Source organism: Lepisosteus platostomus, chromosome 5 (genome assembly GCF_059453375.1).
Source record: "Lepisosteus platostomus isolate fLepPlt1 chromosome 5, fLepPlt1.hap1, whole genome shotgun sequence".
NCBI classification, from domain to species: domain Eukaryota; kingdom Metazoa; phylum Chordata; class Actinopteri; order Semionotiformes; family Lepisosteidae; genus Lepisosteus; species Lepisosteus platostomus.
Window position 1 is genome coordinate 2,313,757 of NC_142615.1, and position 22,933 is coordinate 2,336,689.

The 22,933-nt window shown below is 56.3% G+C and overlaps 3 protein-coding genes across 4 annotated transcripts; 2 read left to right on the plus strand and 1 right to left on the minus strand.

The window, feature by feature from the left end:
- Positions 1-5: 5 nt before the first annotated feature.
- Positions 6-5,807, minus strand: lypc (ly6 domain containing, pigment cell). Of its 2 annotated transcripts, none has more exons than XM_088631142.1 (3): positions 4,543-5,807; positions 3,906-4,025; positions 6-1,896 (listed from the first exon to the last, which is right to left on the minus strand). In XM_088631142.1, the coding sequence occupies exons 1-3, from the start codon at positions 4,592-4,594 to the stop codon at positions 1,679-1,681; spliced, it is 390 nt and encodes a 129-aa protein (XP_088487268.1). In that variant the 5' UTR covers positions 4,595-5,807; the 3' UTR covers positions 6-1,678. The 2 variants fall into 2 exon arrangements, with proteins under 2 accessions (XP_088487268.1, XP_088487267.1); XM_088631141.1 differs by having other exon boundaries at positions 3,906-4,028; positions 4,543-5,805.
- A 962-nt stretch (positions 5,808-6,769) lies between these two features.
- Positions 6,770-10,820, plus strand: LOC148662426 (uncharacterized). Its single transcript, XM_088633005.1, has 4 exons — positions 6,770-6,782; positions 7,176-7,361; positions 8,239-9,044; positions 10,365-10,820. Exons 1-4 carry the CDS (start codon positions 6,770-6,772, stop codon positions 10,380-10,382), a joined length of 1,023 nt encoding a protein of 340 aa, XP_088489131.1. The 3' UTR covers positions 10,383-10,820.
- A 39-nt stretch (positions 10,821-10,859) lies between these two features.
- ddah2 (DDAH family member 2, ADMA-independent) lies at positions 10,860-22,718 on the plus strand. The gene is made up of 6 exons (XM_088631132.1): positions 10,860-11,634; positions 16,456-16,555; positions 17,348-17,421; positions 19,580-19,699; positions 20,597-20,740; positions 22,035-22,718. Exons 1-6 carry the CDS (start codon positions 11,347-11,349, stop codon positions 22,149-22,151), a joined length of 843 nt encoding a protein of 280 aa, XP_088487258.1. The 5' UTR covers positions 10,860-11,346; the 3' UTR covers positions 22,152-22,718.
- Positions 22,719-22,933: the final 215 nt, after the last annotated feature.

Sequence of the window (22,933 nt, forward strand, 5' to 3'; positions counted from 1 at the left end):
GGATGTTTTGTTTTTAAAATATGTTTAATGTTGAAGAACAGTCCTGTTACAGTCCAGTAGAACAGTCCTGTTTCAATAGGAGCTCCAGTCCCAGTCCAGTAGACCAGTCTGTTACAATAGGAGCTCCAGTCCCAGTCCAGTAGAACAGTCCTGTTACAATAGGAGCTCCAGTCCCAGTGCAGTAGAACAGTCTGTTACAGTAGGAGCTCCAGTCCCAGTGCAGTAGAACAGTCTGTTACAATAGGAGCTCCAGTCCCAGTGCAGTAGACCAGTCTGTTACAATAGGAGCTCCAGTCCCAGTGCAGTAGAACAGTCCTGTTACAATAGGAGCTCCAGTCCCAGTCCAGTAGAACAGTCTGTTACAATAGGAGCTCCAGTCCCAGTGCAGTAGAACAGTCTGTTACAATAGGAGCTCCAGTCCCAGTGCAGTAGAACAGTCTGTTACAATAGGAGCTCCAGTCCCAGTCCAGTAGGACAGTCTGTTACAATAGGAGCTCCAGTCCCAGTCCAGTAGACCAGTCTGTTACAATAGGAGCTCCAGTCCCAGTGCAGTAGAACAGTCTGTTACAATAGGAGCTCCAGTCCCAGTGCAGTAGACCAGTCTGTTACAATAGGAGCTCCAGTCCCAGTCCAGTAGAACAGTCTGTTACAATAGGAGCTCCAGTCCCAGTGCAGTAGAACAGTCTGTTACAATAGGAGCTCCAGTCCCAGTAAAGAAGAAGCACAGTGAAAACAGAAATACATTAAAAGGGTATTTAAAGTTTATGATTATTATTACAAGTTTTACTGTATATAGCCCAGCAGGTGGCGCTGTTTGACTGTTACAATTACACAGTGTTTTTTAAATAAGGTTTTCAGGATCAGTGCATCTTCTGCAGGTCCCGGACATCCTGTCCCCAGTATTCCCAGTTCTTAACTGGATAATCGCCTGGTATGTGTCTGTTTCTGAGAGCGAGTGTGAGAGTCCGAGTGTGTGTGTGTGTCTTTGTGTATGTATGTGAGGTTGTGTGTGACTGTGTGTATGTGGGTGTCTTACATTGTGAGAGCGTCTCTTTTTAGAGGGAGTGTGTGTCTGTCTTGTGAGTGCGTTTGTGGGTGAATGCGTATTTTGTGAGAGGGTGTCTATTTTGTGAGTGTTTTGTGAGAATGTGTGTCTGTTTTGTAAGAGTGTGTTTTTCTGTGTGTGTCTATTTTGTGAGTGTGTGTGTATACATTTTTGAGAGCGTGTGTCTTTTGTGAGAGTGCGTGTCTATATTGTGAAAGTGTGTGTGAGTGTGTCTGTTTTGTGAGAGTTTCTGTGTGCGTATTTTGTGTGTCTTTGTGAGAGTGTGTGTGTATACATTTCTGAGAGTGTGTGTCTTTTATAAGAGGGCGTGTGTGTCTTTTGTGAGAGTGCGTGTCTATATTGTGAAAGTGTGTGTGAGTGTGTCTGTTTTGTGAGAGTGTCTTTCTGTGTGTGTCTATTTTGTGCGTCTTTGTGAGAGTGTGTGTGTATACATTTCTGAGAGTGTGTGTCTTTTAAAAGAGGGCGTGTGTGTCTTTTGTGAGAGTGCCCGTCTTTGTGAGTTTGTCTTTATTGTGAAAGTGTGTGTGAGTGTGTCTGTGTGGGTCTGTGCACTCCAAAGTAATTTCAGTGAAACCTGCGTACGAACGCCCGTAACCCTACGACCCTTGAACTCTAACCCTGCACCCCCACCAGGCTCAGCCCAGCAGCCAGCATGGCCAGCCCCAGCGCCGGGGGCAGTCCTGGCCTCTGGGGGGCGCTGTTGCACAGGTCAGTGTCGCAGCAGGTGTTGGTGAAGGTGAAGTTGATGCCCATGGTGTACTTCTCTCCTGTCAGCCCACACAGCTCAGAAACCACACAGCTCTTCTCATAGAGAACCACTCTGAGCTGACCTGGGCACAGGGAGAGAGGAGTTAATACTGACCCCTGACCGACTGGACACTCCAGGACACGAACACTGCACTGAGAGAGAGAGAGGGGTTCACACAGACACACTGACTGGACACTCCAGTACATGAACACTGCACTGAGAGAGAGAGGGGTTCATACAGACACACTGACTGGACACTCCAGTACATGAACACTGCACTGAGAGAGAGAGAGGGGTTCACACAGACACACTGACTGGACACTCCAGGACATGAACACTGGACTGAGAGAGAGAGGGGTTCACACAGACACACTGACTGGACACTCCAGTACATGAACACTGCACTGAGAGAGAGAGGGGTTCATACACACACACTGACTGGACACTCCAGTACATGAACACTGCACTGAGAGAGAGAGGGGTTCATACACACACACTGACTGGACACTCCAGTACATGAACACTGCACTGAGAGAGAGAGGGGTTCACACAGACACACTGACTGGACACTCCAGTACATGAACACTGCACTGAGAGAGAGAGGGGTTCATACAGACACACTGACTGGACACTCCAGTACATGAACACTGCACTGAGAGAGAGAGGGGTTCATACACACACACTGACTGGACACTCCAGTACATGAACACTGCACTGAGAGAGAGAGGGGTTCACACACACACACTGACTGGACACTCCAGTACATGAACACTGCACTGAGAGAGAGGGGTTCACACACACACACCGACTGGACACTCCAGTACATGAACACTGCACTGAGAGAGAGAGGGGTTCATACAGACACACTGACTGGACACTCCAGGACATGAACACTGCACTGAGAGAGAGAGGGGTTCACACAGACACACTGACTGGACACTCCAGTACATGAACACTGCACTGAGAGAGAGAGGGGTTCACACAGACACACTGACTGGACACTCCAGTACATGAACACTGCACTGAGAGAGAGAGGGGTTCACACAGACACACTGACTGGACACTCCAGTACATGAACACTGCACTGAGAGAGAGAGGGGTTCACACAGACACACTGACTGGACACTCCAGTACATGAACACTGCACTGAGAGAGAGAGGGGTTCACACAGACACACTGACTGGACACTCCAGGACATGAACACTGCACTGAGAGAGAGAGGGGTTCACACAGACACACTGACTGGACACTCCAGGACATGAACACTGCACTGAGAGAGAGAGGGGTTCATACACACACACTGACTGGACACTCCAATACATGAACACTGCACTGAGAGAGAGGGGTTCACACACACACACTGACTGGACACTCCAGTACATGAACACTGCACTGAGAGAGAGAGGGGTTCATACACACACACTGACTGGACACTCCAGTACATGAACACTGCACTGAGAGAGAGAGGGGTTCACACACACACACTGACTGGACACTCCAGTACATGAACACTGCACTGAGAGAGAGAGGGGTTCATACACACACACTGACTGGACACTCCAGTACATGAACACTGCACTGAGAGAGAGAGGGGTTCATACAGACACACTGACTGGACACTCCAGTACATGAACACTGCACTGAGAGAGAGAGGGGTTCATACAGACACACTGACTGGACACTCCAGTACATGAACACTGCACTGAGAGAGAGAGGGGTTCATACACACACACTGACTGGACACTCCAGTACATGAACACTGCACTGAGAGAGAGAGGGGTTCATACACACACACTGACTGGACACTCCAGTACATGAACACTGCACTGAGAGAGAGAGGGGTTCATACACACACACTGACTGGACACTCCAGTACATGAACACTGCACTGAGAGAGAGAGGGGTTCATACAGACACACTGACTGGACACTCCAGTACATGAACACTGCACTGAGAGAGAGAGGGGTTCATACAGACACACTGACTGGACACTCCAGTACATGAACACTGCACTGAGAGAGAGAGGGGTTAATACTGACTACTGGACAGGTAGTAAGATAAGCAGAGCACACACACACACAGAGACTGTACCTCTGGTGCCCACTGCAGTGCTGGACAGGCAGCTCTGACCTGTTGGACATTTCTGAGGGAACTTGATGCAGTCCAGAGGAGAGATAGCCGGGAACACACAGGTGTAACAGCGCAGGCAGTCTGCTGCAAAGAGAGAGGGGTTAATGCACACACACTTGTACAGACACACACACACACTCTCACAAACACATCTCCCCTCGCACGCTCACACACTCTCACAAACACACCTCCCCTAGCACACTCACACACACACCTCCCCTCGCACACTCACACACACTCACAAACACACCTCCCCTCGCACGCACACACACTCTCACAAACACACCTCCCCTCGCATGCACACACACTCTCACAAACACACCTCCCCTAGCACACTCACACACTCTCACAAACACACCTCCCCTCGCACACTCACACACTCTCGCAAACACCTCACCTTGCACGCTCACACTCTCACAAACACACCTCACCTTGCACGCTCACAGACACACACATTCTCACAGACACACATACCTCCCCTCGCACGCTCACACACTCTCAGAGACACTCGTACATCACACAATGCCCTGTCTCTCTGTATATATCTGTCTCTCTGTCTCCCGTGTTCTGTCTCTCTGCGTCTCTTATCTCTCCTCACCCCTCGAAGAGAGCAGACAGGTCAGCAGGACTAGAATCAGCAGCCGGGACATCGGACTCTCTCTGTGCGTCTCTCTCTGTCTCCCCCGGTCCGCTGCGAGCGCTGTCCCAGACGATCCCTGCTGTGCGTCTCTCTCTCTGTCTCCCCCGGTCCGCTGCGAGCGCTGTCCCGGACGATCCCTGCTGTGCGTCTCTCTCTCTGTCTCCTCCGGTCCGCTGCGAGCGCTGTCCCGGACGATCCCTGCTGTGTGTCTCTCTCTGTCTTCCCCGGTCCCAGACGATCCCTCTGTCCCAGACGATCCCTGCTGTGCGTCTCTCTCTGTCTCCCCCGGTCCGCTGCGAGCGCTGTCCCAGATGATCCCTGCTGTGCGTCTCTCTCTCTGTCTCCCCCGGTCCCAGACGATCCCTCTGTCCCAGACGATCCCTGCTGTGCGTCTCTCTCTGTCTCCCCCGGTCCCAGACGATCCCTCTGTCCCAGACGATCCCTGCTGTGCGTCTCTCTCTGTCTCCCCCGGTCCCAGACGATCCCTCTGTCCCTCTCTGGCTCTGCTGGCTCCAGCTCGCCTCTCCCAGCCCTATGTACAGCTCCAGCCCCACCCGGAGGCCCCTCCCTCGACTGGACAGATAACGACTTAATTGGGAGGGCGGAGGCTGAAGAAGGACGCGTCTGTGTGTGTCTGTTTGTGTGCCTGTCTGCGTGCGTGCACGCGGGTGTGTCTGTGTGTGTGTGTGCGTACATGGGTCTGTGTGTGTGATTGCGTGCGTGTGTTTTGTGTGAGTTTGTGTGCGTGCACGCAGGTGTGTCTGTGTGTGTGTGTGTGTACATGGGTCTGTGTGTGTGATTGCGTGCGTGTGTTTTGCGTGAGTTTGTGTGCGTGCACGCAGGTGTGTCTGTGTGTGTGTGTGTGTACATGGGTCTGTGTGTGTGATTGCGTGCGTGTGTTTTGCGTGAGTTTGTGTGCGTGCACGCAGGTGTGTCTGTGTGTGTGTGTGTACATGGGTCTGTGTGTGTGATTGCCTGCGTGTGTTTTGCGTGAGTTTGTGTGCGTGCATGCAGGTGTGTCTGTGTGTGTGATTGCGTGCGTGTGTTTTGTGTGAGTTTGTGTGCGTGCACGCAGGTGTGTCTGTGTGTGTGTGCACATGGGTCTGTGTGTGTGATTGCGTGCGTGTGTTTGTGTGCGTGCATGTGTGATGCTGATGTCTGGACACGCTGACTAACAGACTGACACACTGACAGGCTGACACTCTTACAGACAGACGTGCTGACTGACTGACTGACACACTGACTAGCAGTCTGACACTCTGACAGACTGACACACTGACTGACTGACTGACACACTGACCAGCAGTCTGACACTCTTACAGGCTGACACACTGACTGACTGACACTCTTACAGACTGACACACTGACAGGCTGACACTCTTACAGACTGACACACTGACTGACTGACACACTGACTGACTGACACTCTTACAGACTGACACACTGACAGGCTGACACTCTTACAGACTGACACACTGACTGACTGACACACTGACTGACTGACACACTGACAGGCTGACACTCTTACAGACTGACACACTGACTGACAGACACACTGACTGACACACTGACCAGCAGCCTGACACACTAACAGACTGACACTGTCAGTGACGGGCAGCAGCGGGGAGAGACAGCGAGGCCACAGCTCCAGACTCACACCCAGCAGAGGAAATTGAATCAGCTCTAATGAGGGACGATGTCTGCGCGCAGCTGTGACTGTCATCTGACTGCAGGCGCGTGACTGCACAGCGTGCTGGCCGAGAGGGGAGGGGAGAGACAGGGAGACGAGCTGATCCGCTGGTGCAGGACGGTCACTGCGCGTCTCCCAGGTGGGGTCACTGGTGCAGAACGAGCGCTGTGCGTCTCCCAGGTGGGGTTACTGGTGCAGAACAAGCGCTGTGTCTCTCCCAGGTGGGGTTACTGGTGCAGAACGATCGTTGTGCGTCTCCCAGGTGGGGTTACTGGTGCACAATGATCGCTACGCATCTCCCAGGTGGGGTCACTGGTGCAGAACGACAACTATGTGTCTCCCAGGTGGGGTCACTGGTGCAGAACGACAACTATGTCTCTCCCAGGTGGGGTCACTGGTGCAGAACGAGCGCTGTGTGTCTCCCAGGTGGGGTCACTGGTGCAGAACGACAACTATGTGTCTCCCAGGTGGGGTCACTGGTGCAGAACGACAACTATGTCTCTCCCAGGTGGGGTCACTGGTGCAGAACGAGCGCTGTGTCTCTCCCAGGTGGGGTCACTGGTGCACAATGATCGCTACGCGTCTCCCAGGTGGGGTTACTGGTGCAGAACGAGCGCTGTGCGTCTCCCAGGTGGGGTCACTGGTGCGGAACGATCGCTGTGCGTCTCCCAGGTGGGGTAACTGGTGCAGAACGATCGCTGTGCGTCTCCCAGGTGGGGTCACTGGTGCGGAACGATCGCTGTGCGTCTCCCAGGTGGGGTAACTGGTGCAGAACGATCGCTGTGCGTCTCCCAGGTGGGGTTACTGGTGCGGAACGATCGCTGTGCGTCTCCCAGGTGGGGTGCCCTGCTGCAGTTCCGCGTCCTGAGCGCAAGGGGGTGACTCGGCGCCGTCCTCTCAGCCCTGCCCCTGGGGGACAGGCCTGGGCCCCCAGCTGGAGACGCCTTGCGCTGTGGAGGACATCGCCCGCCGCCTCCTGCTCCACACAGAATTCCCTGCCTCCGCCTCATGCTGCTCTTCCACGCCACTGTCCCGCGCGGCTCCGACGCTGCCGCGCCGCTCCTCGTCAGAGACGGGCAGAACTGGAGTCTGTGAACTGGAACGGGTCCACTGGGACTTATGAGCCCCGTCTCCGGGGTGCCAGTGATGAACTTCAACTAGAAATGAACGCTGCTCCGCCCGCGACGGGAATCGGTATCTGTAGGACTGCGATGGTCTTATCGGAAAATATACAAATACACACCGAATCAAAAAACTAACACACACACACACACAGAGAGAGAGAGAGAGAATTGAATTGAATTGAATTGAATTGAGAGAGAGAGAGAGAAAGACACACACACACACAAAGACACAAAGCGGCGAGTCTCGAGTCGTTTCCTGTCAAAACACGAGGGGTCCCTCGAGACGCCAGCTGTGCGGCGCGCGGGCGGGGGTACACAGGGCGGAGAGCGGAGCAAGAGAAGCAGAGGGTCACCCCCAAACCCCCAGGTGGGCGGAGACAGACAGAGAGAGAAAGAGATCATCCGTCTACAGGATATGTCATGATTTTAGGATATGTCTTTGTTGTAAATGTCTGTAACACGTCTGTAGATTTTATTTTACTTCTATTTTTTGTTTTGTTCCACGTGGATTTTATTATTTGTATTGGCTTTGGCAACACGGATTGTACCCATCGGTCATGCTGATAAAGCACCGTGAATTGTGAGAGAGAGAGAGAGAGAGATCCTGTTTACTGTCCGGCGAGTTTCACACACGCACACGGACACGCACAGAGAGACGGGGGTGCAGCCGGCACGAATAAAATCTGCTTTCAAAATATTTGTTTGTTTTTTTTTTAAAAAAAAAAATCAGCATTTGGGAAGAAGGCGATTCACGCGCGGGCAGCCGTGACGCGCCGCTCCCGCCGGAAGTGTCTTATAAATATTATTCGACATCGAAATATTCGAGAGAGGGGGGCTGAGTCTTTCACCCTCCCCGATACCCCCTCCGCCGCCACAAACCGGGGCAGAGAAACACGCGTGAAACCCCCCACTCCTCCGTTTTATTAGCGTGTCTGTACGCCCGGGCCGAGGGAGACCCACGCCGACAGGGACACGAATCGTGGGGGGGTGTTTGGGATTCGCTCATATCAGAGAAAGACCACCAGAACCGAGTCCGGGAGCCGGTTCGGTCCCGTGGCGCTCCTGAAGGAGGAGGAGGGGAGAGACGCCGGTCCACTCGCGGCGTGGACCGCGCGGGCGTGAGGAGGAGAGAAACCGAACAGATCCACGGCACAGAGACAACGGAACGGCGTGATAATGAAGGCGGCGCGAGGCGTGGGGCCACACCCCCCCCTCCTCGGCCGGGGAGAGAGGGAGAGGAGGAGAGAGAGAGGGAGAGGAGGAGGAGAGAAGAGGGGGGAGAGAGGGAGGAGGAAAGGAGAGAGAGGAGAGGGGTAGGAGATTCCCGAAGTAGGAGAAATCCGTCTAACGGAGCGCGGGGTGGGAGGAGAGAGAGAGGAGAGAGGAAGAGGAGAAAACGGGGAACCGGAGAGCTCGCGGGGGTGTTTGGAGGGGCGGAAGAGGAAGAGGGGGGTTATAATCCGCAGGGTAAAAGCAGCCGCCCGCTGTCCGCCCGGTCCGGTCCGGTCCGGTCCGCCTCCCGGAACCGACTCGCGGTGCGGGCGCGCCTGGACACGCGGGGCGTGGGCTCCGTGTCCGGCTGCGACTTGATTCGCGCTCGAGAAGGAGAAGAAAAGCGTCTCTCGCGTCGGAGCCGGCGCGCCCAGGTTTCTGTTATTATTATTATTATTATTTTATTTCTATTATTATTGTTGTTGTTGTTGTTCCTTGCCGAGGCGAAGGATGTGGCGGGGGAGATTGTGCGTGGAAGTGGGGAGCCGGGGGAAGGCGTCGCCCCGGTCACCGCGAGACAAAGCGGGGTCTCTCTCTCTCTGTGTCTCTGTGGTTCACACGACTCGCGGGGAAGCGGCGCGTCGCCGGCCCGCTCGTGACCGCGGGGTGGGCGTGTGGTTGCGTGGTGGTGGTGGGGGGGGTCAGTGGTTTTATTTCCTTTGTTGAAACCGCCGTGCCGCTGACGCGCCCGCGAGCCGTGGACGAGGGTAAACACGCGCGGCCAGTTCGTCAGGTTGAGGGTCCGAGAGAGAGACGTGTGTGTGTGTGTGTGTGGGGTGGGGGGCTCTTAAACGGGTCCGTGGAGCTGCCCCCCAACGCCCCGTGTTTTTAATAGCGAGCCGCTTCCGCGAGTCCTGGACACTTCCTCTGCTCCCACGGAGGGAGTTTCAACAAGCCGGCTGCCGCGCCTCGGGCTGAGACACGACACAGCCGAAAGCGTCTCCTGTCCCCTGTCTCCTCTTCCTGCTCGCTGTTGAAACCTCTCCTGTCTCCTGTCTCCTCTTCCTGCTCGCTGTTGAAACCTCTCCTGTCTCCTGTCTCCTGTCTCCTCTTCCTGCTTGCTGTTGAAACCTCTCCTCTCCCTGTCTCCTGTCTCCTCTTCCTGCTCGCTGTTGAAACCTCTCCTGTCTCCTGTCTCCTGTCTCCTCTTCCTGCTCGCTGTTGAAACCTCTCCTCTCTCCTTTCTCCTGTCTCCTGTCTCCTCTTCCTGCTCGCTGTTGAAACCTCTCCTCTCTCCTTTCTCCTGTCTCCTCTTCCTGCTTGCTGTTGAAACCTCTCTCCTGTCTCCTGTCTCCTCTTCCTGCTTGCTGTTGAAACCTCTCTCCTGTCTCCTGTCTCCTGTCTCCTGTCTCCTCTTCCTGCTCGCTGTTGAAACCTCTCCTCTCTCCTGTCCCCTGTCTCCTGTCTCCTCTTCCTGCTCGCTGTTGAAACCTCTCCTGTCTCCTGTCTCCTCTTCCTGCTCGCTGTTGAAACCTCTCCTGTCTCCTGTCTCCTGTCTCCTCTTCCTGCTCGCTGTTGAAACCTCTCCTGTCTCCTGTCTCCTGTCTCCTCTTCCTGCTCACTGTTGAAACCTCTCCTGTCTCCTGTCTCCTGTCTCCTCTTCCTGCTCACTGTTGAAACCTCTCCTGTCTCCTCTTCCTGCTCACTGTTGAAACCTCTCCCGTCTCCCCTCTCTCCTCTCTCCTCTCTCTCAGGGACAGCAGCAGCAGTGATCCGTGGTCCCGGGTCCGAGAGGGAAGAAGGACAAAAGAGTGTCCAGCGCCTCTCCCGTCTCCCGGCTCTGTCTGTCCGGGCCTCCCCCCCCCCCAGAGCTCCGGTTCTGTGGCTCGGCACCAGGACTCGCACCCCCTCTTTCTGTGAGCGGTATTGGGGTGTCCCTGCCCCCGCTCTCTATCTGAGTGGTATTGGGGTGTCCCTGCCCCTGCTCTCTCTCTCAGCGGTATTGGGGTGTTCCTGCCCCTGCTCTCTCTCTGAGTGGTATTGGGGTGTCCCTGCCCCTGCTCTCTCTCTGAGCGGTATTGGGGTGTCCCTGCCCCCGCTCTCTCTCTCTGAGCGGTATTGGGGTGTCCCTGCCCCCGCTCTCTCTCTCTGAGCGGTATTGGGGTGTCCCTGCCCCTGCTCTCTCTCTCAGCGGTATTGGGGTGTTCCTGCCCCTGCTCTCTCTCTGAGTGGTATTGGGGTGTCCCTGCCCCTGCTCTCTCGCTGAGCGGTATTGGGGTGTCCCTGCCCCCGCTCTCTCTCTCTGAGCGGTATTGGGGTGTCCCTGCCCCCGCTCTCTCTCTCTGAGCGGTATTGGGGTGTCCCTGCCCCCGCTCTCTCTCTCTGAGCGGTATTGGGGTGTCCCTGCCCCCGCTCTCTCTCTCTGAGCGGTATTGGGGTGTCCCTGCCCCCGCTCTCTCTCTGAGTGGTATTGGGGTGTCCCTGCCCCCGCTCTCTCTCTGTGAGCGGTATTGGGGTGTCCCTGCCCCCGCTCTCTCTCTCTGAGTGGTATTGGGGTGTCCCTGCCCCTGCTCTCTCTCTGAGTGGTATTGGGGTGTCCCTGCCCCCGCTCTCTCTCTCTGAGCGGTGTTGGGGTGTCCCTGCCCCCGCTCTCTCTGTCTCTCAGCGGTATTGGGGTGTCCCTGCCCCCGCTCTCTCTCTCTCAGCGGTATTGGGGTGTCCCTGCCCCCCCAGACGATGGCCGGCGTCTCCCCCTACGGCCGCTTCACGCACGCGGTGGTCCGCGGTATCCCCGAGTCCTTCGGGCAGGAGGGGGGCGCGGCGCCGGCGGCGGTGGACCTGGCCAAGGCGCAGCGGCAGCTCGGGGTGCTGACGGGGGCGCTGCGGCAGAAGGTGGGGCTCCAGGTGCTCGAGGTGCCCGCCGACCCCCGGCTGCCCGAGAGCTGGCGGCTCGAGGACCTGGCCGTCGTCCAGGGCGACACGGCGCTCGTCACCCGGCCCTTCCGGCAGCAGAGGCGCGGAGAGGTACCCCGGCCGCCGGCGCACTGCGTCACTGCGTCACTGCGTCACTGCGTCACCGGATCACTGCACACTGCGTCACTGCACACTGTGTCACTGCGTCACTATATCACTGCACACTGCTTCACTGTATCACCGGATCACTGCACACTCTGTCACTGCACACTGCGTCACTATATCACCGGATCACTGCACACTGCACACTGCGTCACTGCGTCACTGTATCACCGGATCACTGCACACTGCGTCACTGCGTCACTATATCACTGCACACTGCGTCACTGCACACTGTGTCACTGTATCACCGGATCACTGCACACTGCATCACTGCGTCACTATATCACTGCACACTGTGTCACTGTATCACCGGATCACTGCACACTGCATCACTGCGTCACTATATCACTGTACACTGCATCACTATATCACTGCGTCACTGCGTCACTGTATTACCACATCACTGCCACACTGCACACGGCGTCACTGCATCACTTTGTCACTGCATCACTGCACACGGCGTCCCTGCGTCACTGTATCACTGGATCACTGCTCACTGCGTCACTGGATCACCGCCATGCTGTGTCACTGCGTCACTGCGTCACTGTACGATGCGTCACTGCACACTGCATCGTTGTACAATGCACACTGTATCACTGCGTCACTGCACACTCGCTGTGTCACTTTCGCTGCGCCACTCCACACTGTATCACTGCATCACTGCACACTCTAGACTGTCGCTGCACAGTGCATCTCTGAACACTGCATCGCTGTATCACTGCACACTGTACTCTAGACTGTGTCGCTTCACACTATATCACTGCACACTGCATCGCTGTATCACTGTATTACCTAACACTGTTAATGTACACTGTCTTTGTATCGCTGCACACCAGCGTCGCTGTATCACTGTGCACTGCGTCATTGTACACTGTCACTTCACAGTGTACTCTAGACTGTATCACTGCACACTGTCACTCTGATCACTGCACGCCGTCCTGCGTCACTGCATCGCTGCACACTGTATCACTGTGCACTGGACACCGTACTGCATCGCTGCACACTGTATCACTGTGCACTGGACACCGTACTGCATTGCAGCACACTGTATCACTACATCTCTGCACACTGTATTATATTACAGCACACTGTATCACAATGGACTCTTCACTGCACACTGCATCTCTGCACACTGTATTATTACAGCACACTGTATCACAATGCACTGCACACTGCACACTGTACTGTATCACTGCACACTGCATCTCTGCACACTGTATTATATTACAGCACACTGTATCACAATGGACTCTTCACTGCACACTGTACTGTATCAGTGCACACTGCATCTCTGCACACTGTATTATATTACAGCACACTGTATCACAATGGACTCTTCACTGCGCACTGTACTGAATCACTGCACACTGCATCTCTGCACACTATTATATTACAGCACACTGTATCACAATGGACTCTTCACTGCTCACTGTACTGCATCACACTGCATCTCTGCACACTGTATTATATTACAGCACACTGTACTGCATCACTGCACACTGCATCTCTGCACACTGTATTATATTACAGCACACTGTATCACAATGGACTCTTCACTGCACACTGCATCTCTGCACACTGTATTATTACAGCACACTGTATCACAATGCACTGCACACTGCACACTGTACTGTATCACTGCACACTGCATCACTGCACACTGTATTATATTACAGCACACTGTATCACAATGGACTCTTCACTGCACACTGTACTGTATCAGTGCACACTGCATCTCTGCACACTGTATTATATTACAGCACACTGTATCACAATGGACTCTTCACTGCGCACTGTACTGAATCACTGCACACTGCATCTCTGCACACTATTATATTACAGCACACTGTATCACAATGGACTCTTCACTGCTCACTGTACTGCATCACACTGCATCTCTGCACACTGTATTATATTACAGCACACTGTACTGCATCACTGCACACTGCATCTCTGCACACTGTATTATATTACAGCACACTGTATCACAATGGACTCTTCACTGCACACTGCATCTCTGCACACTGTATTATATTACAGCACACTGTATCACAATGCACTGCACACTGCACACTGTACTGCATCACTGCACACTGCATCTCTGCACACTGTATTATATTACAGCACACTGTATCACAATGCACTGCACACTGCACACTGTACTGTATCACTGCACACTGCATCTCTGCACACTGTATTATATTACAGCACACTGTATCACAATGCACTGCACACTGCACACTGTACTGTATCACTGCACACTGCATCTCTGCACACTGTATTATATTACAGCACACTGTATCATAATGGACTCTTCACTGCACACTGTACTGCATCACTGCCCACTGTATCGCTGCGCTGGTGTCGAGGCTGTCCTCAGCCGGCCGTCCCAGCAGCAGATGGAGATCACAGATGAACTCGAATTGCGTCTCGTGCCAAGGGGAGCGCAAACGAACACCGTGGTTCATATGGTGAAGTGTGGCCTGGGGCGCCCCCTGGTGGCCGGACGCAGTAGGAAGCTGGCGCCCAGCAACGCGCTGTCCCTCAGTAACACTGACCCCAATCTGGGGATTAGACCTGCTGCACACAGCCCCAGGGTCCAGACACTGACTGAGCGAGCTGTCTGCAGCTGTAATAACATCTGCGCGTGTGTGTGTGTGTGTGTGTGTGTGTGCGTGTTCCTACTCTTCCTGCTCGTCTGCGGTTTGGGGAAACGGGTCGGATCCGAGCTGTAGGGCTCTGTGGTTCATTCAGTCTGGTCCGGTCCAGTGTTGAACCTCCTCGGGCAGGCAGACCAGTAGGATCGGGCTCGGTGAGCAGTGCCTCTGGAGCCCCAGTGTCGCGCTTGAGATCTGGAGCTGCTACTGGCAGCTTTATGGTCTAACAGGCAGGTATAGTGCGTCTGGTGGCACTGTGGATCAGACAGCTGTGGACTGGGAGCTAAATATCCAGTATCCAGGCCGAGGCAGTGAGGCAGGTGCCCTGTGCTGACTGTGTGTGCTCTGTGCTGACTGTGTGTGCCCTGTGCGCAGGCTGAGGCAGTGAGGCAGGTGCCCTGTGCTGACTGTGTGTGCCCTGTGTGCAGGCTGAGGCGGTGAGGCAGGTGCCCTGTGCTGACTGTGTGTGCCCTGTGCTGACTGTGTGTGCCCTGTGTGCAGGCTGAGGCGGTGAGGCAGGTGCCCTGTGCTGACTGTGTGTGCCCTGTGCGCAGGCTGAGGCGGTGAGGCAGGTGCCCTGTGCTGACTGTGTGTGCTCTGTGCTGACTGTGTGTGCCCTGTGCGCAGGCTGAGGCGGTGAGGCAGGTGCCCTGTGCTGACTGTGTGTGCCCTGTGCGCAGGCTGAGGCGGTGAGGCAGGTGCCCTGTGCTGACTGTGTGTGCTCTGTGCTGACTGTGTGTGCCCTGTGCTGACTGTGTGTGCCCTGTGCGCAGGCTGAGGCGGTGAGGCAGGTGCCCTGTGCTGACTGTGTGTGCCCTGTGCGCAGGCTGAGGCGGTGAGGCAGGTGCCCTGTGCTGACTGTGTGTGCTCTGTGCTGACTGTGTGTGCCCTGTGCGCAGGCTGAGGCGGTGAGGCAGGTGCCCTGTGCTGACTGTGTGTGCTCTGTGCTGACTGTGTGTGCTCTGTACGCAGGCTGAGGCGGTGAGGCAGGTGCTCTGTGCTGACTGTGTGTGCTCTGTGCTGACTGTGTGTGCTCTGTACGCAGGCTGAGGCGGTGAGGCAGGTGCTCTGTGCTGACTGTGTGTGCCCTGTGCGCAGGCTGAGGCGGTGAGGCAGGTGCCCTGTGCTGACTGTGTGTGCCCTGTGCGCAGGCTGAGGCGGTGAGGCAGGTGCTCTGTGCTGACTGTGTGTGCCCTGTGCGCAGGCTGAGGCGGTGAGGCAGGTGCCCTGTGCTGACTGTGTGTGCTCTGTGCTGACTGTGTGTGCCCTGTGCGCAGGCTGAGGCGGTGAGGCAGGTGCTCTGTGCTGACTGTGTGTGCCCTGTGCGCAGGCTGAGGCGGTGAGGCAGGTGCCCTGTGCTGACTGTGTGTGCCCTGTGCGCAGGCTGAGGCGGTGAGGCAGGTGCCCTGTGCTGACTGTGTGTGCTCTGTGCTGACTGTGTGTGCCCTGTGCGCAGGCTGAGGCGGTGAGGCAGGTGCCCTGTGCTGACTGTGTGTGCCCTGTGCTGACTGTGTGTGCTCTGTGCGCAGGCTGAGGCGGTGAGGCAGGTGCCCTGTGCTGACTGTGTGTGCCCTGTGCTGACTGTGTGTGCTCTGTGCGCAGGCTGAGGCAGTGAGGCAGGTGCCCTGTGCTGACTGTGTGTGCCCTGTGCTGACTGTGTGTGCTCTGTGCGCAGGCTGAGGCAGTGAGGCAGGTGCCCTGTGCTGACTGTGTGTGCTCTGTGCTGACTGTGTGTGCCCTGTGCGCAGGCTGAGGCGGTGAGGCAGGTGCCCTGTGCTGACTGTGTGTGCCCTGTGCGCAGGCTGAGGCGGTGAGGCAGGTGCCCTGTGCTGACTGTGTGTGTCCTGTGCTGACTGTGTGTGCCCTGTGCGCAGGCTGAGGCGGTGAGGCAGGTGCCCTGTGCTGACTGTGTGTGCTCTGTGCTGACTGTGTGTGTCCTGTGCTGACTGTGTGTGCTCTGTGCGCAGGCTGAGGCGGTGAGGCAGGTGCCCTGTGCTGACTGTGTGTGCTCTGTGCTGACTGTGTGTGCTCTGTGCTGACTGTGTGTGCTCTGTGCGCAGGCTGAGGCGGTGAGGCAGGTGTCCTGTGCTGACTGTGTGTGCTCTGTGCGCAGGCTGAGGCGGTGAGGCAGGTGCTCTCAGAGCTGAAGCTGCGGGTGGTCGAGGTGACGGACGAGGGAGCCACACTCGATGGCAGCGATGTCCTGTTCACAGGTATGCCCGCCACCCACACCTGAGCTGGACTGGGCTGGACTGGACTGGGCCAGATCCTGCACACCAGTGAGCCGGACTGGACTGGACTGGACTGGGCCAGATCCTGCACACCAGTGCGCTGGACTGGACTGGACTGGACTGGACTGGACTGGGCCAAATCCTGCACACCAGGGAGTGTGCACACCAGTGAGCCGGACTGGACTGGACTGGACTGGACCAGATCCTGCACACCAGTGAGCCGGACCGGACCGGACTGGACCGGACTGGACTGGGCCAGATCCTGCACACCAGTGCGCTGGACTGGACTGGACTGGGCCAGATCCTGCACACCAGTGCGCTGGACTGGACTGGACTGGGCCAGATCCTGCACACCAGTGAGCCGGACTGGACTGGACTGGACTGGGCCAGATCCTGCACACCAGCGAGCAGGACTGGACTGGACTGGACTGGGCCAGATCCTGCACACCAGCGAGCAGGACTGGACTGGACTGGACTGGGCCAGATCCTGCACACCAGCGAGCTGGACTGGACTGGACTGGACTGGGCCAGATCCTGCACACCAGCGAGCCGGACTGGACTGGACTGGACTGGGCCAGATCCTGCACACCAGCGAGCTGGACTGGACCAGACAGAGCCAGAACAGTGGACCTGGACTGGGATGACCCCAAGGTGGTCAGTCCCAAACTGACTGCAAGTCTCAGGGACTGCTGCAGATCTGAGCGCGGGTTCGACTGCTCACCCAGCTGTGGTGGGGGTGGGCAGACTGACCCCTGGCTCTTTCCCCCGTTGCAGGGAGGGAGTTCTTCGTGGGCATTTCTTCCCACACAAACCACAAGGGCGCAGAAGCAGTGGCCGATACCTTCAGGGTGAGTGGACTGTCTGTATGAACCCCTCTCTCTCTCAGTGCAGTGTTCATGTACTGGAGTGTCCAGTCAGTGTGTGTGTATGAACCCCTCAATCTCTCTCAGTGCAGTGTTCATGTACTGGAGTGTCCAGTCAGTGTGTGTGTATGAACCCCTCTCTCTCTCTCAGTGCAGTGTTCATGTACTGGAGTGTCCAGTCAGTGTGTCTGTATGAACCCCTCTCTCTCTCAGTGCAGTGTTCATGTACTGGAGTGTCCAGTCAGTGTGTCTGTGTGAACCCCTCTCTCTCTCAGTGCAGTGTTCATGTACTGGAGTGTCCAGTCAGTGTGTGTGTATGAACCCCTCTCTCTCTCAGTGCAGTGTTCATGTACTGGAGTGTCCAGTCAGTGTGTCTGTGTGAACCCCTCTCTCTCTCAGTGCAGTGTTCATGTACTGGAGTGTCCAGTCAGTGTGTCTGTGTGAACCCCTCTCTCTCTCAGTGCAGTGTTCATGTACTGGAGTGTCCAGTCAGTGTGTGTGTATGAACCCCTCAATCTCTCTCAGTGCAGTGTTCATGTACTGGAGTGTCCAGTCAGTGTGTGTGTGAACCCCTCTCTCTCTCAGTGCAGTGTTCATGTACTGGAGTGTCCAGTCAGTGTGTCTGTGTGAACCCCTCTCTCTCTCAGTGCAGTGTTCATGTACTGGAGTGTCCAGTCAGTGTGTGTGTATGAACCCCTCTCTCTCTCAGTGCAGTGTTCATGTACTGGAGTGTCCAGTCAGTGTGTGTGTATGAACCCCTCTCTCTCTCTCAGTGCAGTGTTCATGTACTGGAGTGTCCAGTCAGTGTGTATGAACCCCTCTCTCTCTCTCAGTGCAGTGTTCATGTACTGGAGTGTCCAGTCAGTGTGTCTGTATGAACCCCTCTCTCTCTCAGTGCAGTGTTCATGTACTGGAGTGTCCAGTCAGTGTGTCTGTATGAACCCCTCTCTCTCTCAGTGCAGTGTTCATGTACTGGAGTGTCCAGTCAGTGTGTCTGTATGAACCCCTCTCTCTCTCAGTGCAGTGTTCATGTACTGGAGTGTCCAGTCAGTGTGTCTGTGTGAACCCCTCTCTCTCTCAGTGCAGTGTTCATGTACTGGAGTGTCCAGTCAGTGTGTCTGTGTGAACCCCTCTCTCTCTCAGTGCAGTGTTCATGTACTGGAGTGTCCAGTCAGTGTGTGTGTATGAACCCCTCTCTCTCTCAGTGCAGTGTTCATGTACTGGAGTGTCCAGTCAGTGTGTGTGTATGAACCCCTCTCTCTCTCAGTGCAGTGTTCATGTACCGGAGTGTCCAGTCAGTGTGTCTGTATGAACCCCTCTCTCTCTCAGTGCAGTGTTCATGTACTGGAGTGTCCAGTCAGTGTGTGTGTATGAACCCCTCTCTCTCTCAGTGCAGTGTTCATGTACTGGAGTGTCCAGTCAGTGTGTGTGTATGAACCCCTCTCTCTCTCAGTGCAGTGTTCATGTACTGGAGTGTCCAGTCAGTGTGTGTGTATTAACCCCTCTCTCTCTCTCAGTGCAGTGTTCATGTACTGGAGTGTCCAGTCAGTGTGTGTGTGTGAACCCCTCTCTCTCTCAGTGCAGTGTTCATGTACTGGAGTGTCCAGTCAGTGTGTGTGTGTGAACCCCTCTCTCTCTCAGTGCAGTGTTCATGTACTGGAGTGTCCAGTCAGTGTGTGTGTGTGAACCCCTCTCTCTCTCAGTGCAGTGTTCATGTACTGGAGTGTCCAGTCAGTGTGTGTGTGTGAACCCCCCTCTCTCTCAATGCAGTGTTCATGTACTGGAGTGTCCAGTCAGTGTGTGTGTATGAACCCCTCTCTCTCTCAGTGCAGTGTTCATGTACTGGAGTGTCCAGTCAGTGTGTGTGTATGAACCCCTCTCTCTCTCAGTGCAGTGTTCATGTACTGGAGTGTCCAGTCAGTGTGTGTGTGTGAACCCCTCTCTCTCTCAGTGCAGTGTTCATGTCCTGGAGTGTCCAGTCAGTGTGTCTGTATGAACCCCTCTCTCTCTCAGTGCAGTGTTCATGTACTGGAGTGTCCAGTCAGTGTGTCTGTGTGAACCCCCCTCTCTCTCAGTGCAGTGTTCATGTACTGGAGTGTCCAGTCAGTGTGTGTGTATTAATCCCTGTCTCTCTCTCTCTCAGGACTTTGCTGTGTCCACAGTACCAGTCTATGGAGAGACACACCTGAAGAGTTTCTGTACGATGGGTGGGCCGGACACCCTGGTGATTGGGAGCAGTGAGGGGGCAAGGAAGGCTCTGAAGGTCAGTGGAGCTCAAGAGATCGGACATGTGCTACAGGAGGACAGTCCTGTGCAGATCCAGGCTGTGTCCAGTCTGTCCACAGTAACACAGCGCTGGGACTGTCCTGCAGCTCTTGTACCCCGTCCAGACACGTGTGATACAGGAGGACAGTCCTGTGCAGATCCAGGCTGTGTCCAGTCTGTCCACAGTAACACAGCGCTGGGACTGTCCTGCAGCTCTTGTACCCCGTCCAGACACGTGTGATACAGGAGGACAGTCCTGTGCAGATCCAGGCTGTGTCCAGTCTGTCCACAGTAACACAGCGCTGGGACTGTCCTGCAGTTCTTGTACCCCGTCCAGACACGTGTGATACAGGAGGACAGTCCTGTGCAGATCCAGGCTGTGTCCAGTCTGTCCACAGTAACACAGCGCTGGGACTGTCCTAAAGCTCTTGTACCCCGTCCAGACACGTGTGATACAGGAGGACAGTCCTGTGCAGATCCAGGCTGTGTCCAGTCTGTCCACAGTAACACAGCGCTGGGACTGTCCTGCAGTTCTTGTAGCCCGTCCAGACACGTGTGATACAGGAGGACAGTCCTGTGCAGATCCAGGCTGTGTCCAGTCTGTCCACAGTAACACAGCGCTGGGACTGTCCTGCAGCTCTTGTACCCCGTCCAGACACGTGTGATACAGGAGGACAGTCCTGTGCAGATCCAGGCTGTGTCCAGGCGTGTTTGTGAATTCACTAGCTGACTGACAGGGGAGAGTGGGGAAGAGTTTGACTGAGAGATTGGTAATTTAGGACAGTTTGAAGTCTGGGGTTTGTTACTAGGGGGGTTGGGGGGGTTCTGTCTCTGGGCTCTCGAACCCTGGCCTGCGCTGACCCCGTGTCCCCCCCCCCCCCCCCCACCGCCGCAGACGATGGGCCAGCTGACTGACCACCACTACGAGATCCTGAGCGTTCCCGACGACGACGCGGCGAACTGCGTGTTCGTGCGCGGGCCGGCGCGGACCGGCTTCCTGCTGCACCGCCCCGCCGAGGAGCACCCCCAGAGCGCAGCCGTGAGTCCCACTGCGGGCCGGGGAGCCCCCCGTCGTGTGCCTGGCGGCCCTGTCTGACTGTCCCCTCGTGCGTGTGCGTGTACGCACGACTGTCCCCTCGTGCGCGACTGCCCTCGTGCGTGTTTGTGGCTGTCCCCTCGTGTGACTGTCCCCTCGTGTGTGTGCGTGTACGCATGACTGTCCCCTCGTGCGCGACTGCCCTCGTGCGTGTTTGTGGCTGTCCCCTTGTGTGACTGTCCCCTCGTGTGTGTGCGTGTACGCACGACTGTCCCCTCGTGCGCGACTGCCCTCGTGCGTGTTTGTGGCTGTCCCCTTGTGTGACTGTCCCCTCGTGTGTGTGCGTGTACGCACGACTGTCCCCTCGTGCGCGACTGCCCTCGTGCGTGTTTGTGGCTGTCCCCTCGTGCGCGACTGCCCTTGTGCGTGTGTACACGATTGTGGCCCCATGCGTGTGCGCACGTGACTGTCCCCCTGTGTGACTGTCCCCTCGTGCGTGTGCGTGTACGCACGACTGTCCCCTCGTGCGCGACTGCCCTCGTGCGTGTTTGTGGCTGTCCCCTTGTGTGACTGTCCCCTCGTGCATGTGCGTGCGTGCGACTGTCCTCTCGTGCGCGATTGTCTCCTCGTGTGTGTGCGTGTGTGCATGCGACTGTCCCCACGTGCGTGACCTTCCCTCATGCACATGCGCGACTGTCCTCTCGTGTGAATGCACCTGTGCGACTGTCCCCTCGTGCGTGATTTTCCCCTCGTGCGTGTGCGTGCGTGCATGACTGTCCCCTCGTGTGAGACTGCCCTCGTGCATGTGTACACGATTGTGGCCCCACACGTGTGCGCATGTGACTGTCCTCGTGCACGACTGTCCCCTCGTGCGTGTGTGTATGGGATTGTCACCCCATGCATGTGGGTGTCCCCTCGTGCGTGTGCACGCGTGACTGTCCTCGAAATTGACTATCCCCTCGTGCGCATGCGCACGTGCGACTGTCCTCTCGTGCGCGATTGTCCCCTCGTGTGTGTGCGTGTGTGCATGCGACTGTCCCCTCGTGCGCGACCGTCCCCTCGTGCGCCTGCACGTGCGCGACCGTCCCCTCGTGCGTCATTGTCCCCTCGTGCATGTGCGCGCGTCCACGACTGGCCCCTCGCGCGTGTGCGTGGCTCTGCTGGTACGGGCGTGCGTGTCACGATTCGCCTGGTGTGTGCGTTTGTGCGAGCTCTCTTTCTGCTGGGCCCGTGACCTTTCCCCTGTCGGCCCAGCTGCTTGTCCTAACCCCCCCGTCCTCCTCCTCCCTCCTCCCAGGCCTTCCAGAAGCTGACCGACTGCACCCTGCTGCCCACCGCCTGCAGCGAAGCCGCCAAGCTGGGGGGCGGCCTGTCCTCCTTCTGCCTCCTCATCAACCGCAAACCAGAGCTCTAGCCCCTCCCGCCGCGGGCTGCAGCCAATCGGTGGGGGAGAAGCGGAACACGGCTGGGGGGGAGGGGCCCAGCGGTGTGGCCACGCCCACCTGCCATCGGGTGGGAGGAGCTCCACTGACGAAGCCCCGCCCCTACTCCCCCAAATAGGGGGTCAGGAGAGCCACTTGCAACAGGAAAACCTTTTTCATATCCGTTCAGAATTTGTACGAGCAACTATTTTTCCTATCTTTCTCCGGTGGGGGGTGTCTGTTTTTTCTTTTGTGTGTCTGTTTCTCTCTCTCTCTCTCTCTCTCTCCCTAGGGAAAAGCGCTCCGGTTTCCCAGTTGTGTCCCGGTGGTCGCGTTGGGACGGATTGTTTTTGTCGATGGGGGCTAGCGTCCCCGAGATCGAGCGCGGTGGGAGGGAGGAGTGAGGAAGAGGAGGCTGGGGGGTGGCGGGGGGGACAAATGATGAAGGAGCCAGTGGAATCGGGACTGCACGTCCTTTAGTGTTGCCTTAGAGTAGACGGGAGTGCAGCTGATCTTTTTTTTTTTATAATGGGAACACATTAAAACGTTCAACTGTTGAAGCTGTGAGTGGCGTCTGTCTGTGTATCGATGAGATGGGAACACCGGTCACACATGAGGACTGGAGAGGAGCCAGGGTATCGGCTTCAACCACAGGGCTGGGCAGCCTGTTCCCCACCCCCACCCCCCTCTGTGTACAGAAGAGCCTCCTGTCCTGACTGGAGGAGCTCACCCAGCTGTGTCTGCAGAGGAGCCAGTGTATCGGCTTCAACCACAG

Excerpts from the sequence above, each read along its gene's own strand:
- lypc (XM_088631141.1), bottom strand. The coding sequence starts at position 4,594 with ATGTCCCGGCTGCTGATTCTAGTCCTGCTGACCTGTCTGCTCTCTTCG. Across the intron at positions 4,029-4,542 it reads CTGTCTGCTCTCTTCGAGGG|CAGACTGCCTGCGCTGTTAC; the intron begins GTGAGGAGAGAT and ends CTCTCTTTGCAG. Across the intron at positions 1,897-3,905 it reads CACTGCAGTGGGCACCAGAG|GTCAGCTCAGAGTGGTTCTC; the intron begins GTACAGTCTCTG and ends CCCTGTGCCCAG.
- LOC148662426 (XM_088633005.1), top strand. Across the intron at positions 7,362-8,238 it reads CAGAGACGGGCAGAACTGGA|TCTTTCACCCTCCCCGATAC; the intron begins GTCTGTGAACTG and ends AGGGGGGCTGAG.
- ddah2 (XM_088631132.1), top strand. The coding sequence starts at position 11,347 with ATGGCCGGCGTCTCCCCCTACGGCCGCTTCACGCACGCGGTGGTCCGC. Across the intron at positions 11,635-16,455 it reads GGCAGCAGAGGCGCGGAGAG|GCTGAGGCGGTGAGGCAGGT; the intron begins GTACCCCGGCCG and ends CTCTGTGCGCAG. Across the intron at positions 19,700-20,596 it reads GGGCAAGGAAGGCTCTGAAG|ACGATGGGCCAGCTGACTGA; the intron begins GTCAGTGGAGCT and ends CCACCGCCGCAG.